The sequence below is a fragment of the Stegodyphus dumicola genome, chromosome 3, assembly GCF_044657685.1.
Source record: "Stegodyphus dumicola isolate Sdum_Otavi_A_Nest chromosome 3, ASM4465768v1".
NCBI classification, from domain to species: Eukaryota; Metazoa; Arthropoda; class Arachnida; order Araneae; family Eresidae; genus Stegodyphus; species Stegodyphus dumicola.
In genome coordinates, this window is record NC_140770.1 from 59514666 (window position 1) to 59535403 (window position 20738).

Here is a 20738-nt window from a genome sequence, read left to right on the forward strand (position 1 = left end):
TACATGCAGCAGAAAAGGTTTGAGATGGCACACAATTTGCTCTCAGTTCAGTTTTATATCCCTTTGGCCAGTGAAGGCAAACTCATTAGTCAACAGAGTCAATTATCAACAGTTCAGCACTGTATTTATTAATACTTGTATTCTCTTTTTAAGTATCTTCTTCCATTCATTCTCTGCATATGTCCAAACCATCTTATACCTTTCTCAACACTACATCTTTTTTCGCTCCACAACACTCCCTAAAATTAACTCAATATTTCAGTTTTTAAGTCTTAGTTAAACTATATATATATGTCGAATAAAACTTGATATTATACTTAATAACGATACTATTTTATTGATAAAAGAGAATTGCAATATATTGAAAAACTTGAATCGCAATAATGACTAACAAAACACTAATGTAAACAATGGCCTTGCATCTTCTTGAAAAGTTTGCATTTTGTATGTTGTTTTTCATTTTAAGCCTTATTACAAGTTTTCATGAATAAGATGACTTCTCTATTTACTCTTGACAAAAAGTTCATGCTTGAAAATTATTGATCGTATGAATATGTAGACTCGAATAAGAAAAACATCAAACGTTAGTTTTTTAAGCTGATTACATGAGTCGGGAATAATATTATTCCACATGTTTTCCTTCTCCAGATTACTTGTGCTGTGAACTAAGCACACATTTATTTTTCTCCAATGTTTCTACATCAGCACTTAAAATGTTCAAATTTCAAGTTTCATAATTTTTTTTTTTTTTTTTTAAAATTCAGCAATTGATTTCAGAGTTGCCAATGTGAATATTAAACAGAGAAATGCAATTCCGTTGCACTAGTATTAAGAGGTTTTTTAACAAAGGCTAATGTTGCTTTGCTGATTCAGAATTCCTGAAACCTGCTGAGAAAAACTTCTGTCATAAAACTGTTGTTTTGAAATGGCAAATGTCAATATTAGATCTATTTTCTTGAGAATGTTTCAACAGGCTTGGAAAGTGAACCAAAGTTTCTGTTTCAAAAATCTTGAGCAGAAAGAGATAATTTGCTTTCAAATGAAATAACTTCTTCCAACATCAGAAAAATTGTGTTTCCTCTTCCCTATAGGAGGTTCGAATCCCGCGAACGGGCTGGCTGCATGGGCGTTTTCGTGGTTTTCCCCATGTGTAACGTGTTAAAAATGAGCCAGTTTCCCTTAGAAAGTCCTCCACGAAGGCATCCCTCCTCTTAGGCAGATAGCCCTCGAGGCTTTGCCATAATCACACACACACACACACACCTCTTCCCTATAGTTTTTTGATTAAGCTGATTTAGATGAGATGTAACGTCTACCATAAAATAAAATTTTTGGATCTACTGATCATTCATTAGTTCTGGATTATAAACACTCATTTCAAGGAGTAATGCTTTAACTTCTGTTAATAAGGATGCAAAACATTTCAAAACATTTCCTCTTGATAACCAACGCACTTTATTATTCAGCAGAAGATCTGAGTACTCGCTCTCCATTTCAACTAAAAATTCTTTAAACTGGCGATGATTAAAAGCTGTAGTAATAATGAGGTTAACAATAATATAATTATGAATTCCATAACTTTGCAAATTTCTTCTGGAAATGTCGAGCACAAAGCGCTTCTTGATGAATGATACAATGGTAAGTAAGATCTTGTCACTGATTTTTCCTTTCAAAATAATAACAAAAACGTTTCTTACCCCGGTCATTCTTTTCGCCCTGTTTGTTGCAACTGAGACAAGTTTATCGAGATTTGGTGATCTACCAGGAGACCAGAAGAAAAAGCAGAGTTGGCAGCTGTGGTTTATAAATATAAAAAAACTATTTTTATTCGAATCCTGGTATATACCAACATTTTCTGTACTTTTTTTGGTTTAATTTATAAAGTAAGTTCAAAAGCAATCTAAATAAATATATATATGCATTTTTCAAGTACTGAAAAGGAAGGGCATGATGGGAATGATCTTCTAGCAATGGTGAAAGGGGTGGAATAGGGCAAAATAGGTTGAGAACCACAATGTTAGATCTTTTAAGTATTAGTTAAAAAAAAAATAAGTTTGAAGCTTTACACGGCATTTAATTATTATTAAATGAAATTTGTTTACATCTAATTAGAATTTCGGAACACTTCCGCAAAGAACCCGGCAAATGTAAACATCGACAACTTTGGCGATAATAGTTCAAACCTGGTAATCCGGCAGATTCAACCTATTCGCTTGTAAGAAGGTTGCAACCATTCCTCTAACGTTCATTTTGTTGAATTATCACCGTCATTGTTCGCATTTGCCAATTTAAATTATTCTTCACTTATTTATTATTATTTTTTTTGTATTTTCACGTTATTATTTATGATTTTTTAACAAATAGATAGAAATATTTTCATATAATAAAGGAAGTTTTCGGTGACAGATGCTAGTTTGTGGAAGAAAATATGGCGGGAGAGGGGTTAATGATAATTGGTAACATGGCTGTTAACGTAGCGTTAAGCACACAGAATCATGAGGTTTCCAACCGATAAAATATTTTGACTTCATCACCTGCCAAAATATGCATTTTAAATAATTAATTAAGTAATGTTTTTATTATTGGTATGGTCATCTAAAATTATGAGAAAAACAATATTTATGGCTTAAAACTTTAACCAGATAATATATTGTTAATGCTTTTCCAACAATAACATTTGAGAAGATTTCAGGTGTGACACACAAAGAGATGATTAAACTGAAATAAAAAGTATTATTGATTCTCTAAAATGACAGAATAGTTTTATGGATACTCAAAGTCATCAAAATTAGCAAACCACTACTTGTGTAATGAATCCAAGTGCAAATGACTCTTCAAAAGTTTTATTAACAATGCTACTGAATAGAATTTCAATACTGAAAATTATTGGCACTGTCAAATATACTATGAAAGACAGGCAGTTGTTTCAACATAAAATGCTTTAAACTGTTTACAAGTAAATTGATAAAAATAACATTGAAAAACTGTTTATGTAAAATGGATGTATTAAAAGTCATGCATTCATTAATTTATTACAGGCACATGGCTCTTATTGAACTAAGACTGTCACTGAATGATTGTTTGGAATCGACATTTCTTGCTGTCTGAAACCTACTTCACCTATGATGTAAATATGCAGTTGTGGTTCTCACTGACATAAAGTTTAGCCACTCCTGATCGATTATATATGTCTACTGTATTTATACCTATTATACTAATTATCAGATACAATTTTGAGAATATCAACAAGCAAAACACTTAAAAATTTAAAAAAGACACTTGTAGTAGAAATATTAATGTTCTATATGAATTATGGAAAGTACATGTAATGAATAATACCATGACCAAACACTTAAAAAAAAGAATAGATTAAGTATTTCCTACCTCGATACTTGAGAAAGCAATCCTGTTACACAACACATAGTTAACTTTTGATTACATGATATTACATATTACATATTTAGTCCTACGAGTGGTTAAGAAGGCTGAATAGTGGTAGTTCAATCTCGGCTCAAATCCTGAAAAACGAGCTGGTTGTGCAGGTTATTTTTTTCGTATGTGTTTTGTGAATTTTGTGACATTTTCGTGGTTTTCCATGAGCCTATTTACCCTAGAAAATATTCACAAAAGCATGCCTTTTTCAGCTAGCTCTCACATGCTTTGTATATTAAATTAAGTACACACAAACCCTTCTTAATTTTAAAATGATAAAGTTATTAAGTTCACATTACATGCAACGAAGCTTTTTACAAGCCAGGATACTTTCTTTAACAATTACAGTGCTAATTAGTGCTGTACTTCTCAGTTATATGTGAAATAACATCTCAGTGTCACTGCTTGTGACACATTTGTTTCACTTAAGTCTTCTTATGCAGTCATAAGCATGAAATAAACAAAACAATAACATTTGAGAAGATTTCAGGTGTGACACACAAAGAGATGATTAAACTGAAATAAAAAGTATTATTGATTCTCTAAAATGACAGAATAGTTTTATGTATACTCAAAAACTCATGGTTATGCATGAAAAACCTAATCCATACATCCTTGGTGACTGATATTAACATAGTTTTTATGCTGCATTTGTGAACTACGCGGTTAAATTGAGTGAAATTGTGACTAAATTTCAGAAGACTTATAAAATTATGGTGTGAAAATTTAAATGTGAAATTAAAATCAAGGATACATTGGACAGAACAATCAAAAAAGAAATGTTGTCCATAAATATATTAATAATAATTAATGATAAAATGGACATTTAAAATATTCATATAATAAATATATACAATTAGTGTAATTAAAATAAATATATGCATTTAAAAATGATCTAACTTGGACCATATTTGCAATTTTTGTAATGTTATTAAATATGGACTTTAAATAAAATTTTTAGCAGCATACATCATTTGGGTTTGTTTAAATTATGGAAAAGCATGGGAGAGATATCTGCCTAAAAGAAAAGATGCCTTCAAGGAGGTCTTTCTGAAGGACACTGGTTTGAATCCACGTTACATATTGGGAATACCATGAAAACAATCATACAACTTGCCCATTAGCTTGGCTAACTAAACTACCAGAGTTCAGTCACTTTACTGTTTAGCTGCTGATGAGCTGTATATCAGTTGCAAAGCAGTGCACAAAAAATGATATATTCCTTGGTTCTCGTTATGAGTTACACAGGGTTCATAGCCACATTTTAGTTAAAAAAATAAGCACTTTTCAAGCACATTTTAAGAAAAAAAATAAGCACCTGTCTAATGACATTATACACAACTGCATAACCTTAATTAGACTTGTAATTTAAAATATGAGAAATGCAGTATTTATTAAGAGAGAATAAGCATTACCTCAACCATGGAAAATAATTACTTTTTTTTTCCCTTTAAATTTTAAATAACAGTTCAATTTACAGAACTAGTTTACAATGAGAGAAAAAAAAAAAAAAAACTATGCAGAACTAAACTATATTACAAGATTTAATGATGAAATTTCAGTTCAAAATAGAGAAAATAAATAATAATAAGGCATATTTATTGTATTTGCTTGGAACCTAATAATAAATACAATTTATTTTTCCACTCATATTAATATTTAAATAATTTAAATCTAAATTCTGAATATTTTCTAAATTTTCATTGTATATCAGTTTTCTCTTAACAGATATTGCAAGCAAAGTAATTTAAGTAAAAAAGAGGAACATTTCTGAAATCAGAAGACAGAAATTTGCTTCATGCAGTCATCCTTTAACAGTAAAAGCTTAACTAAGCCGCATACTTGAAACTGGCGAATATTCGGACAGTTGAGCGTAACTTGAAAAAGAGGAGCGGAGGGGGGGGGTTTGACTGTAGCCACTTTTTAGATTTTTCCGCTAAATAAATGCTTTTGACATTTTGATATGTGAATCATATAAAAATAAACCAATGGAACTGAAAAATATTCTGCTTAGCAAGCACAGTAAAACTCTTTTAAGTGTTCATAAACAAATCTCAAACAGAACATCAAAATTAATTAATTAATTATCTCTGCGAAATATCGCAAACGTTATTGCACAATACGTGTGCCATAATTCTTCCCTACGTGATATTACGCAATCGGAATCAACAGCTGCTGAAATTGGGAGAATAAAGAACTAAATATGAGTAACTGGGGTGTTTTTCATTCTAATTTTCAACAGACGGCGTTAAATTTCCGCAATAGAATCATTCTTCGCTTGGGTTGGTAGACCACAGAACTTTTAGTCCTATTCAATCCAGATTGGAAAGTGACAAAAAAAAAAAAAAAGTCCGTTGCTTGTTTTGCAGCGAACTTGTAACAGTTTCAATATTTGAGATTTTGCGGAGAAAGGGGACAACCTCCCAATCTTCGCACTATATAATGTATTGGCCAAAAAAAATTAAATTATTTTGACTATTCGATTACTTTCCCTTTATTTAAGCCATTCCGAGTATTATTCCTAAAACGCTGTGTTAAAATACAACCATTTTTGGAAGTTTACTATACTTCAGCAGTTACTGCAACTGTTATTATAAACATTCATACATATACTCATAATATAAGCATAATGATCATAATAAACACAAATATGAACTGACCAAGCGGAACGAGAATGCAAATTATTAAGATCTGGATAGAAATTTAAACGTGTATAGTATTTGGGTGAGAGGAAAAGAATGCCGAATGTACCGAAATTTTCTACTGCTTTCGCAATTCTTTGACCAATATAACGACGGGCACCTGTCTGTACTCTTTGTGCGCACCAAAGGTTATGTTAATGCAGAGAAAGGGAGAAAAGCTATTTCCGGGAGTATGATTCACCACCTGACATTCAATATTAAGAAAAGTTGTTTATTTAGTTTCGGCTTTGGTAGGGGGAAAATAGCGCGTTCATTAAAAAAAAAGCACTAAAAGCAAAAAATAAGCACTAAAAACAAAAAAATAAGGGCTTTAAAGAAAAAGTAAGCACCTATAAGGGCCTTTATATTTTATTTTCAAATATAAGGACTTATAAGCACTTATAAGGACCGCTATGAACCCTGGTTACATGCAAAAAAGCAAGTCTTAATAAAAATCGATATGCCAAATGTAAAGTTAATATGTTGGTTTTTTCGTGCAATACATGAACATATACATAAAATTTAAAAAAATAAGTCAGAGCAGAATATAATTTATTACTAAAAAAACTTTTATGTAATCAGTTGCAATTAAGTTTCTATTTAAATGAGAATATCTATTCATTTCATTTATGCGATCATAATGGATTTTCAATCGTAGTTTTGGAAGTACTTTAAAATTATGCAATGAAGATATTAATCATAAATTCACAATTTCTTTAGAAACTGCACTGTTAAAAACATAAATATTTTGGAATTTTATAATACTGAAAGATATTCAAAGACAGATCTCAATTTTCCCAAGAAATTGCCAAGAAAAAGGGTCATTATTACAAAGCTCAATATTACATGATTTTTCTACTTCCATTAAGCTTTACATATTGTTTTCTGTGCTAACTTGAATTAAATACAAATTTATTTTCGTGCATCGTGTTTAACCAGTTAATTTTGAATTTTCACTTTCGTATGCTTAATATATTGTTTTCTCTGCTAACGTGAATTTATGTTACTTATTCTTTAATTACTTTGATTATATTCTTTAAATATCATGTTTACGCGGCTTACTTCCATGTGTTTTAATATCTCATAACCAACGCCCATCAACCATAGGTGAACTTGGCGAGTAAAACAGCAACAGCGCCAACGGGTTCTCTGTGGATGAAAATTCAGAATTTCTAAATCAATCAAACACATTCATGAAAACAAGCAATTTCAAAAGTCATTATAATAACAGTAGTCAAGAAAGCATAAAGTTACCAGCAAGAAATCTCTAACAAAGTTAAAGATCATCCATATAATCCAATTGCTATATTAATCAAAATAAATAAGAAATTCAGTACAAAGTCTGAAATCCAGACGTCCATTATCCGAAATGATCTAAAATCCGGACCTCAAAACCACCAACAACATTTTTCTCCTAAGTTTTACGCATGCACATTTGATTCCACCCCCCTCCGAGCATAATAAAACATCTGGAGTGTGCCAATTCTTAATTTCACTTTGACACTAAATGAAATACATTGTTATTGAAGAAACAAAACTTTTAGCATAAATATGTACGATCAGGATCAGTAACTTGGTTTCATTCCTGCGTATCCGCTTTATGGTACACATCTCAAACTGAAACATTCCACATAGATACATCATTGATCTGACGCCAACCTTGGGAATCATTATTTATTATACTTTCCTTTCATCACCGCATGTTTATCAAAACATGACAACTTCAGTAATGACTCATGTAGCGATGCCTAAACAATTTTTCGTACTTTTCCGTTTTGCCGGCGCAAGCGATAAAGTCGCCAATAATGGTACAATCGATGCCAAAAGGAATATTCTCGCTGGTAACCTTTTACGCCTCATTTTCAAAACAAGTCGCAGCTTTTTCTTATCAGATTGATTGGTTTTTTCAATACTGGCATATAATTACATAGAATTTTTATCAGATAGTTCAGTTTTATGTCTAAGGCCATTTTCAGTAGTTAAGTCAATTAGGATGCAATCACAGCTCTTACCCGAAGCCGAAAATATAGAAAAGGTAAAGTCAAGGATTAAATTCATCAATTCTAATAAGGATACATTAGCGAAGTAAAGCACTGCAGTTTTACATAATTTCTAAGTAAGCTATTCGTACGAATTGAAATATTTCTTGCATTTAAACTTGTGTTCCAAATTAAGATTTAACTTGAAATTAATGTAGATAATTACTGAGAGCATTAGATTTTTGTAGAGTAGTTTACGTGAGATGAGATAGCTTGGGGTCACGTGATATAAACCGGCGAATTAGGATTTTGAACCATGAAAGCATAGTAAATTCTTAAATTAATGTCTTTTTACAAATTTATTGTCTTTATTTATCGGCTTTTTATAAAGTTTTAAGTGATATTAAAATGTTTATGCCTTCAAAAAATGAATTCTTAGAACTAAGATTTTTTTAATATTTTTTATGTGTATACTGTCTGTTGTCGCCAATAAAGTCTGCTTGGCGAGATTTGCGCCGGCGAAACGGAAAAGTACCCAATTTTTCTTGTTAGTAATTGAATAATAAAGGTGTATGGTAACCTTATATGTTGACATTACGCTTGGCGATGATTACAGATTTAAGTTAAATGTGCTAAAAAAATGTTTACGAGGAAACATTTACCAAACATTTCTTTCCATGTGATAAAAATAGATTTTGTTGATGATACTCATAGACTCAAAGATTAAATTTATGGCTATTTGAATTAAGAATAATTGATTTGTTATTCACATAAACCCAGAACCAGCACCAGGGCTCGTATGGCTGCAGAGACTCGGAGAATTTAGGACCCACAGAGACTGCATCAGGCGGTAAGATATCTAGCGCCGGCCTTCAATAAGGCTGAAATATATGTGGGAATTTATTTATTCAGAACTCTAATAAGCCTTAAGCACGTGAAAGAAATAGACATAAGTATGATAAATAACAAAACTAATATAATTCAGGCATAATTGTCTCAGTGCGTGATAGAAGCAAGATAAAATTTAACAGAACAACTTGTCGTTAGTCGCCAAGCTCATGATGCATAGCCAAATATGTACAGTGAAGGATAGCTAAATTTGATGAAGATAGCCACTAATTTTAAAGGTTTTCGGATATAGCAAAACAAAGGCGAAATTTTCCAATTAACGGATTTTGTAAAGAAATGTGGACAAGCTGTAATAAATGAGGATGATATAAAAGAAGTTTTCATTGTGATGACAATCCTTCTCAATCATCAATCAATTAATGAATGGCGAAATCTGTAGTATAGTTCTAGATCCAGAAAATACGCTACTGATAGTGAAGAAAGTGACAGAGAAGTTACTGACAACGAGAAAATTTTGATTGACAAATTAATCGGAATTCTCGAAACAGCAGTTACAGGACTTCAACAATGTAACTAAGCAAAGGATTATGCCTGTCTACAGAATTAAAGAGAATGTATTAGCGCAACAAACGGAGCAACTTAAACAACTTGCATTGAGAGAAATGTTTAATAAGGCAAACAAATCAATATTAAGCTTTTTTTTTTTTTTTTTTTTTTTTTTGTAAATTTTGATACCCTTTAGGTCATAAATACTTCATTATTTCACGAACTTTATCCATGTACACGTCGATCTATTTTCACTTAAAAAAAAAAAATCCCCGAATTTCACAAAAATAGCATTGTGCACTCTTTTAACTTTATCCATGTACACGTCGACCTATTTTCACTTAAAAAAAATCCCAGAATTGCACAAACTTGCATTGCACACTCCCTTTACTTTGTCCATGTACACATTGATATATTTACACTTAAAAAGTCAAAGGAGCACCAAATTCTACAATATAGGGGAAAAAAATGCAAAATCTCAATAAAATACATTTTAAACCAAAAAATAAAATAACATAGAAAAGAAAAAACATGTTATATATTTAAGCACTACCAAAAGCAAATATTCACTTACCATGATTTTCGAGTTCGCTTCGTACACCCCGAGCCACGTAAAAATCAAAATATCAATCATACTCAAATGACTTTTTTCAAACCAGGTACTCTTTCTGATCGAACACTTCACATAGTGACCATCTGAACTTTTCTTCCTACAAACCCATTCAAATCCATCTAAACGATTTTTACGTTCGACTAGACGCATATCCTTCCTACATACAAAACACTTATAATGGCTACTAAGTAAACCTACATTTACACACCAGTCAATTAAAGCTCTTTTCCCCTTTTGCTCCAAATTGTACAGAAACTTCAAATTAATCTTACTACATTCGGCCATTCTACTGTCTAAAGAATCAAACCAACACACACCACAAAAACGCTTACAAAACATCCCATGATTCAAAATTTCCCAGAATCATGCACCTGATTATGTCACAATAGGGTTTCCATAACATTCAACTACTCAGGCTACCATAAATGAAACAACAACTTGGTGATAAATCAAACAACAACTTCACCATAATACAAGGGGTACCTTAAAGTCTACTCTACCCCAATTTTTTTACTTGCTATTTTCAAGTTGGCAATTTTGAGAAACGTGCGGAGCAGTGGGTGATTCTGCACTCTCCCAGTTTGTCGCAAGGGCTCTTATAGGATTTTACCCAAATTTTAATTAACATAATCTAATATTTTAAAGTTGCAATTGCATAACATTATGGGAAGAAACGTATTCATGGAAAGGTTGTTTCACATTACGGAAAGCTTCTATCAATCTACAACTTTTATTTATTTTTAATTAAAACAAATTTTAAGACTATTTAACAGGAAGAAAGAAATAAAATAGAATGGAAATATCCCCATTATAAATAATCAATAAAGATCCTGAATTATTAAAAAAAAGTGTGGAAATTTTTCTCTTCCTAAATATTTAACATTACTGGATAAATAGTAGCATTTAGGCTGATTAGCATATTTCAGCTAAATATCCACTGTATCCTTAATTCTTACTCATCTATTACAATATAAATATACCTAAGTTTGAAAAATAATATTAGGTACTTTTCCGTTTTGCCGGCACAAACGATAAAGTCGCCAATAATGGTACAACTGATGCCAAACGGAATATCTTCGCTGGCAAACTTTTACCCTTCATTTTCAAAACAAGTCGCAGCCATTTCTTATCAGATTGATTGTTTCTTTCAATACTGACATACAATTACATAGAATTTTTACAAGATAGTTAAATTTTTTGCCCTAAGACCATTCGCGGTAATTAATTACGATGCAATCACACCACTCACCTGAACGCAAAGATATAGAAAAGGAAAATCAAGGGTTAAATTCATCAAATCTAATGAGAATGCACTAGCGAAGTAAAGCACTGCGGTTTTACATAATTTCTGAGTAAGCTATTCGTACGAATTAAAATAATTCTTGCATTTGAACTTGTATTCCATAAGATTTAACTTGAAATTAATGTAGATAATTACTGAGAGAATTATATTTTTGTAGCGTAGTTTACATGAGATAAGATCACTTGGGGTCACGTGATATGAACCGGCGAATCAGGATGAAAGCAAAGTAAATTCTTAAATTAATGTCTTTTTACAAATTTATTGTCTTTATTTATTGGTTTTTTACAAAATTTTAAACCATACTAAAATGCTTATGCCTTCAAAATAAAAAATTCTTAAAACTAACATTGGTTAAATTTTTTATGTGTATACTGTATGTTGCTGCCAATAAAGTCTGCTTGGCGAGATTTGCGCCGGCGAAATGGAAAAGTACCCAATATTATAATTAAATTGTCTTGGACTAAATATCTCACAAGATTAGTAAAGTTCTGCTTCAAGTAAGAGAAAAGCAGTTATGTAATTAATTGATAATACTGTATTATATTCTACAAGACATCTTTGTGTGTTTTCCAAGAGGTTTCACCTTTCAAATTCTGCCCTGCTTCAGAAAATATGTTATAGTGTCAAAAGCTGTTAAATACATGATTTTAGAAATTTTCAGAAAGATCATTTCAAAAATTTGGTTAATCTTTGGAACATGGTAACAGGTAGTTTGGTGACATTTTGGTAAGGTGATAAAGGTTACTAGCTAGGATTTTAGCAATAATCTGAGAAGTACACAGTTCGAATCACAGATTATTTTATCTCAGAGAAATGAGAGATCATGAGACATGTCATGTGACATTTTCCGGAAAATTCCAAACAGGATTTTAGCTAATAAGCACTTAGAAACAATTTCGCTGCTAAAGTGCAGAATCGCCCACTTATTTGTTTGGTGCTTTTTACAAGAGTAAGAAGAATTGGATTTTTGTAATTTTTTTTTTTTTTTTTTAATTTTTATTTTTTAAGTGAAAATAGGTCAATGTGTACATGGATAAAGTCATTTTTGTGTGCGCAATACCAAAGTGTGCACAATGCCATTTTTGTGCAATTCTGGGATTTTTTTTAAGTTATAATAGGTTGATGTGTACATAGATATCGTGTATATGCAATTCTTAAAAATGCAGCAAGCAGTGGGCGATTCTACACTTCCTCCCAATTTCGCACCTAATCTTCGTCATGATTAAGCACTTTTGTTCCATAAAAGTTCTAGCATAAGCGTAATTCGGCTAGCAGATTGTTGGAAAAAATTTTGAGTAAAAAAAAAAAATAAAATAAAACATGGCTTTACTTCGTGAAAACAAAATGGCATCCAAAAAAAAAAAAACTAGCAGGTTGCTGTAGCAGGGATGGTCGCCAAAGTTTCGCCAAGTTACCATAATCCGAAGATTCACCAAAAATTTTACTAAAAAATTCCCTTTTTCTACTTGCAAACTAATAACAAATTTAAGAGTTTCTAGTTTATTTACAGTGTGAGCTCCATCTAAGGTATTTTGTGCGTTATGGCATTTTGTCCCATTTTTAACGAGCATTTTAAGCTAAACATACAGTTCTGAAGAATAATGGTCAACTTAATATAACATGTGACATGACGAAAATATAGTCAGCCTATTTTTGAACTTATACTTAACATCTGGATTTATTGTAAAATGAAGACTAAGAAAACGCATAATTCAAGGAAACTAACATTTTATACTTTTAGTTTCGCACATTTAAATATTCTGGCACTTTTTTAGGAAACTACACATATTCGATTACATTTGGATATCAAACATTTTACTTTAATTGTATATTGAATTCCTACATACAAACAGATCACGAATATAAATATTTTCGCTCTAGCGTAGAACTGAGTGCCCCTTCGCTTCACGACAACTTTTTTAAATTTTGGCGATGAAACCTTACTTCTGGTTACCATGATAGTTTTAACTCTGTTTTAGCTTCCTGATTTTATTTAAATGAAAATAGATTGATGTGTACATGGGCAAATTTAAGGCAGTGCGCAATGCCTAGTTTGTGCAATTCTAGGATTTTTTTTTAAGTGAAAACAGATCAATGTGTTCATGGACACAGAGTCTGTACAATTCTTTGACTTCTTATTTTTGTTTTGTGTAGCGACCATCAAGAAATTGTACCTTCCTGGTGCCGATCTTGGCATCAAAAAAAGAATCGCCAAAAAACAAGGGGCACCCAATTGTAAACTTTTACCAATATTTTGTGTATTTGAAAAAATATATATATAAGTGAATACATACACAGCAAGCCTTTTGAAGCGTTCTTCTTCATCACCCGCATCAATATCCATTGAAGTCTCGGAACTTTTAAAAAGAAAAGCACACGGTAAATAACACATTTGTTCATTGGCGCAAACACAACCAGCGAATCAGCTTTACGTTTCAACGTTGCCAAATCGCGCAATTTTCGACAAAACTATGCTGCCAAAATTCATGTGCTTGCGTTTTTGGGAAATTTTCCCTGCTCTTTTTTCTTAAACGCACATATGTTAAAATAACTTTTCTATTAAAATTAATTTATAATAAAAAGATCTTGCCCCCCAGATGGTATAGTGTTTAGGAGCTACTCTAATTTTTCATTATTTAATTTCTTCAAATATAATGCAAGACTCTAACATTTGGTGGCAACAGTTTGAAAAGTAAAACGAACATTTATAATAGTGATTCAACGGGGAGATCAGAGATCATTATTCGTTAAGTAGTGTTCGACCCGAGGGCCTTTACCACTACATGTTTATCAATCCCCTAAGGACCTGTAAAAGTTCGTTAAATTCCATAAACTGGAAAAGTCGTATGCATTTGTAATAAAAGTGCAAAGTCTTCAGTTGCGAAGAAGTTGATCAGGGGTGACGCTGTAGCCTTGGCTACTAATGTTTAAAATTAATTTATGACTAGTAACAGCATGAATTATAAACAAATAGCTAAGTTATTGCATTTTATTTTCCAGCTATCGAAATGCGACGCTACGAGCAACGTTTTGAAACCAAAACCTAGCAATCATGAATCAGAACTAGAACTAGTTGCCATTCAGCATAAAAAAATTTAAATATAAATATGAATATTAACAAAATATTAAAGTTAATTTTATAAAATAATTAAACACATGAACAAATATATGAAATAAAAAATAATTATTTCTCATGCAATAACTGGGCCACTACACTACTCCCCCACCAGTAACTAAGTTACGTTACGAAGATGGAGAAATAGGTAGTAACTAGTATTGCAGTGTTAACCACTATCAAAATAATTTAGTCAGTCCTTGAATCTAACAGGTAAACGTATAGTTCTGCCTGTGCGAGAAGGTTTTTGATTCACATCCGAATTTGAGTCCGGTCTCTGCAAATTACTGTAGTCAGGTTGTATCAACTGAGAATTTTCCTCAGCTAAAATATATGCTGGTTTCAGGCGATCCAGGGATACATTAACATGTTTTCCTTTAGTGCTAATAGTAAAATATTTGTCCTTGCGATCAATAACAGGAAATGGTCCTTCATAAGGAGGTTGCAAAGGTTTTTTTTATCCGATCTATTCGCTGAAACACATGAGAACAAGTTTTTAAGTCTTTATGGACAAATATCTGTTCAGATGAATTTTTACGAATTAGTCTCGGTCCAACAACTTCCATCTGTTTCTGGAGTTTATTAGCAAAAGTCTCCGATGCTGTCTGGATACTTGGTTCGCTGAAAAACTCGCCAGGAAGTCTGAGACTCTGGCCATAAACTACTTGCGCAATAGAATGATTGGTATCTTCTTGAATAGTGCTGTTGAATAGTTTACAAACCCAAAAGTACTGTTGGTAACGTGTCCGTCCAAGATATGTTGTTGTGGGCTTTTAATGCTGTTTTCAATGTTCGATGAAGGCGCTCAACATTGCCATTACACGAGGGGTGGTAGGCAGTAGTGTGTTGTAAATTGATGCCACAGATTTTGGACAAAGCTCGTAATGTATCACTTTTAAATTGGGATCCACGATCACTAATGAGTTTACTTGGCGTTCCGAAACGCGCAATCCAGTTGCTATAAAAGGTTCTTGCGACGTTCTCAGCAGAAATATTTTCTAAAGGAATTGCTTCCATCCAATTCGAAAATCTATCTATGCAAGTAAGACAATAAATATTCCCTTTAGATGGTGGAAGTGGTCCTATGAGATCGATATGGATGACAGAAAATCTTCCTGGTGATACTTCAAACTCACCTAATTTTGTTTTGGTGTGCCGATTGATTTTAGCTTTTTGGCAATGAATGCAGGTTCTTGTCCACAACTGTACATCTTTTTTTATGTTAGGCCAAATGAATTTTGATGTCATTAATTTCATAGTCGATTTTATTCCTGGATGTGATAAACCATGAATTCTTTGAAAGACGTGTTTTCTGAAAGCCTGAGGAATATACGGCCGAACATGTTTAGTTGATGTATCACACCACAAATATTTCCCCGATGGTAGAGAACATTGCTTGAAATTCAAGGAAGTAGTGGTTTGCAAACTCTTCAGTTCTTCATCTTGAGTTTGTTCATCAGCTATTTTATCATAATCTATCGATGAAATTTCATTAACTCTAGATAACGTATCCGCCACAATATTATTCTCACCTTTTAAATATTTGATATCAGTCGAAACCTGGGAGATGTATTGAAGTTGGCGAGCATGTCTAGGTGTTGCTTTGTCAAGTTTTTGACGAAAGGCGAATATTAAGGGCTTGTGATCTGTATAAATTGTAAATACTCTTCCTTCTAGATAATGCTTAAAGTGTCTAACTGAAAGATATATGCTTAATAGTTCTCTATCATAGGTGCTATATTTTTGCTGAGTATCACTTAATTTTTTAGAAAAAAATGCTATTGGCTTCCACGAGGAGTTTTCATATTGTTGCAACACTGAGCCAATCGCCGTATCTGAAGCATCTGTAAATAATGCCAGAGGTAATTCAGAATTGGGAAAAGACAACAGTGCCGTGTTCACCAGGTCATTCTTGCACGTTTCAAACTGTTTTTCAGCTTCTTCAGTCCATTCGATTTTACGTTTGTCCCTCTTTTTAGCTCCCTTGAGATACGCATGTAACAATGCTTGATTCTTCGCTGCATCCTTTATATAACGACGATAAAAGTTAAGTATTCCAAGAAAGGTTCTAAGTTCATGAATTGTTTCTGGTCGTTTGTAGTTAGTAATAGCTTGAACTCTTTCTGGCAAAGGACGGGAACCCTTAGGTGTAATTAGGTAGCCTAGAAACTCGATTTGGGGAACAGCAAAGACAGATTTTGAAACATTAATTCTTAACCCAAATGTATGTAATCTTTCGAAAACTAATTTAAGGTGATTTTCGTGTTCTTCATGGGTACTGGATGCAATGAGTATATCGTCTAAATAGGGAAAAACGAATTCTAATCCTCTAAAGACTTCGTGAATAAATCTTTGGAACGTTGCAGGAGCATTTTTTAAACCGAAACTCATTACATTAAATTCGTATAAACCGAAAGGAGTGATGATAGCCGTTTTACATTTGTCTTCTTCTGCAATGGGAATTTGAAAATAAGCTTTGAATAAATCAATTTTAGAAAAAATATTTGTATCTCTTAAAATATGATGAAAATCTTCAATGCGAGGAATTGGGTATCGATCAGATATCGTCTGCGCATTCAATCGTCGGTAGTCTCCGCAAGGACGATATGAACCATCCTTTTTCGTAACAAGGTGCAAGGGGCTTGACCACTGGGAGTTTGATGGACGAATTATTCCATTGTCAAGCATAAATTTAAATTCCTCTTTAGCTATAGCTAAGCGTTTTGGATCGAGCTGTCGTGCCTTTGAATAAACGGGTTGACCAACAGTCGAAATAAAATGTGTAACACCATGTTTAATTTGTGTAGGAAAAAGGTTAGGTTTAGAAATTTCGGGATATTTCGACAGTAAATCGAAAATTTTTATGGATTTATTTAATGTGGTTACTGAGTAATCACTGGAAATAGCAGCGACATCACACTGGACACAAAGCTGTGTTACGCCATCAATTAATTTTTTCTTAGTTATATCGACAAGCAATTTATATTTGTGAAGAAAGTCAGCTCCTAAAATACCTTTTGTGACATCAGCAATTATGAATGGAAACTGAAAATCACGACGTAATCCCAAATCAAGAGTTAGCGTTTTTATGCCATAAGTGGAAATATCTGTGCCATTAGCTGCATACAGTTTATATTCAGTTTTACATTTATTCTGTGAAGTAGCAGGAATTATGCTTACGTCAGCTCCGCTATCAATAAGAAAGTGCAAATTTGATCTTCGGTCACGAACGAATAAACGAAATTTGCGACAATCCTTCATATTTTCTGCAGCAGCGTTTGCCGCTGAACCTACTGCAGATTCGAGTTTTCCTGGTTTTTGAAATCGTTTTTTACCCAAGCACACGGAGGCTTGCATTTCTCTAGAATGAATTTTGCTCCAAAACGAAAGTGATAAAAACAAAATTTGCCAGTAGGGTCATATCGTTTACGAGGTTGGCTTCGAGATCGTGAACGTGAATTACGTAAATCCGAGTCCCTTCGTCTTGAGCGAATGGTTACTTGATCAATTTTTTGTTCAAGAAAGGTAATTCTTTGCAACAAATCATTTGCGGGAACAGAAGGAGCATTAGTACTAAATACTTCTGGTTTCCGATTCATATCACTAATTTTATCTGCCATAGACGCTAACTTGGTTACATCTTCATCACTAACTAATAATATATTTTTATGGAGTCAGGTAGCTTCTCCAGCCATAATGTTTTGATTAGATTTTCAGACACATCTGTAGTAGCAACTGATCTCAACTTCTGCAAACGTTGGCTTGGTTTCATGTCTCCAAGTTCGATACCAGTAATCAAACGTTTAATCCGTACATTTTCACTTTCTTTGAATAAATGTAATAACCTAATTTTAGCATCCGAATATTTTGTGGCACTATCGTTCGTTACAATGTCCCAAATATTTTCCACGAACTTAGGTTCAAGCTGTGAAACTAAATAATTAAATTTCGTTTCTTCTGAAACGATATTTCTAAGTTTGAACTGAGCTTCAACTTGAAAAAACCATATTTCCGGTTTATCAATCCAAAAAGGAGGTATTTTCACACTCACCTTATGAAGCTCCGGTGACTGTATCGTATCTTTCATAGCAGTTTCAGAAGAGTCATTTGTTGACATTTCGAAAATTAATCAGGGTCACCACGATGTAGCCTTGGCTACTAATGTTTAAAATTAATTTATGACTAGTAACAGCATGAATTATAAACAAATAGCTAAGTTATTGCATTTTATTTTCCAGCTATCGAAATGCGACGCTACGAGCAACGTTTTGAAACCAAAACCTAGCAATCATGAATCAGAACTAGAACTAGTTGCCATTCAGCATAAAGAAATTTAAATATAAATATGAATATTAACAAAATATTAAAGTTAATTTTATAAAATAATTAAACACATGAACAAATATATGAAATAAAAAATAATTATTTCTCATGCAATAACTGGGTCATTACAACGCCATATATCGGCCACAGATGAAGTTTTCGTTGGATAAGCTATAATAGCAACTAATAATTTTGGCATATCTTTTACACATTATCGTAGATTTGACACAGTATCGTACAGTAAAAATGGAAAATAATATATACAAGTCCCAGAACTTTTTTTTCTTTCGTCTGAGGCGAAAGTACCTATATCTTAATACTCATAGGGAAGGAGACGCGTATTTCCAAACCCTACCCCACTTTTCAAATTTTTGACGTCACGGAAATATCGACTAGTTTGGCAAGACGCCTACCCCACTTTTGACTTCTACGGTGCGCTTTCGAAAGAATTGTGCTCCTGAATAGTGTGTTTAGGTGCTAATTGTGAGATTTTCGCAATTTAAATTATTATGAGTGGAAATTTACGCAAAATCTTTAGTGAATGGTTATTGTTTAACGCCGTAGTGTATTTGAGGAAAGAGGAGAATAATTCACTGCTGATGTATACATTAACAGTATGAAAAGTCTGGAAGGTGATACTCGGCAATAAATGTGCTGCATTTCATCGCAAAATTCAGCGACGCCAGTAAAATAAACGAAAGTGTTTGAAAAACTTATCCACATCTGAAGCCACTATACAAAAATTATATGTGTGCCAATACAGCAATTTAAATAAAAAAAAAAAATTGCAGAAAACTTCAGATCAAGGAATAAGAATTGCAGTGCCTCTATGTGCTTAAAAACTACGAAGCATTCTGCAGACTTTCGTGCCAAAATCAAGTTTGACAAATAGATTAATACATTTTATTGTTTCTTTTAGTGTATATATTTCAAAATTATTAAAATAACTTGAACAGTTGTTTAATTGCTTAAAACAGCAATAAAGTTCATTTATAAAGATACACAAGGAACTTCATAATTCATTGCTTTGATGAACAACTGAAATTTACTAAATTACCTAACTTTATAACATTAAATATCTTTGTAACTGTGTTATTATGCTCTGTTTTATAAAAGCTTCTTAACTACTTCTAAAAGCTAACTACTAACTAAAAGCTTAGTTACTTACTATTCATTTGTTATACATTAAAATATTTTCTGATTTATTTACTAAATGTATTAAGAATTTCCATACATGCTTGTGCAGTGTGAATGCATGTTTGTGTAATGAACTTTGATTTTCATGAACGAAAAAGAAATACAATCTCCGAATAAGTGTTTTCCAGTTCCTGTGTTTAGCTGTAAAAGTAAATTCACTTCAGGTATGTGTCTGTGTAATTTTGATGATGTAAATGCTGAAATGTATGTATAGTAAAAACTCGACAAAAAAAATATCCGGAAAGCTCTTGAAATTTTGGATAGCCGAGCATATAAAAAATGAAATATTGTAATAAGTGAATGTAAGAATAAACTTAGTCTAAAATCATAAAAACAGTTCATCTTATTTGTATCAACTTGACTATCAAAAGCCAATATTTAATATTATGCACGATTTTGAAAAAAATGTATGCTGCTGATCTTTGGAATATGATAACGGGTGATTTTTACAATGGTTGTTATGTGGATTAAGACTGCAAGTTGAGACTTTAAATATGAACAATAGTAATCTGAAAATTTGAAGTAGTAATTTCATATCCAACAATCTCTGCCAAATAACTTCTATGTTTTAAGTAATTAAAAAATATATTTTAACCACTTATTATTAATTTTATAAAGTATATTCTATAATTTAAATTTTATTTACTTTCATCTATTTTTAATGTTTGCCATTATAAATTTCATACTATGTACTTTTTTA

General features: G+C 32.2%; 1 protein-coding gene across 1 annotated transcript in view; it reads right to left on the reverse strand.

The window, feature by feature from the left end:
- Window positions 1-14412, reverse strand: part of LOC146998009 (uncharacterized) — a 75572-nt gene extending 61160 nt beyond the window's left edge. The window contains exon 1 of the mRNA XM_085812939.1: window positions 13698-14412. Coding sequence (XP_085669065.1) covers window positions 13698-13795 — 98 coding nt within the window. The 5' untranslated portion in view covers window positions 13796-14412. The remainder of the gene's footprint in view (window positions 1-13697) is intronic.
- Between the last annotated feature and the right edge of the window lie 6326 nt (window positions 14413-20738).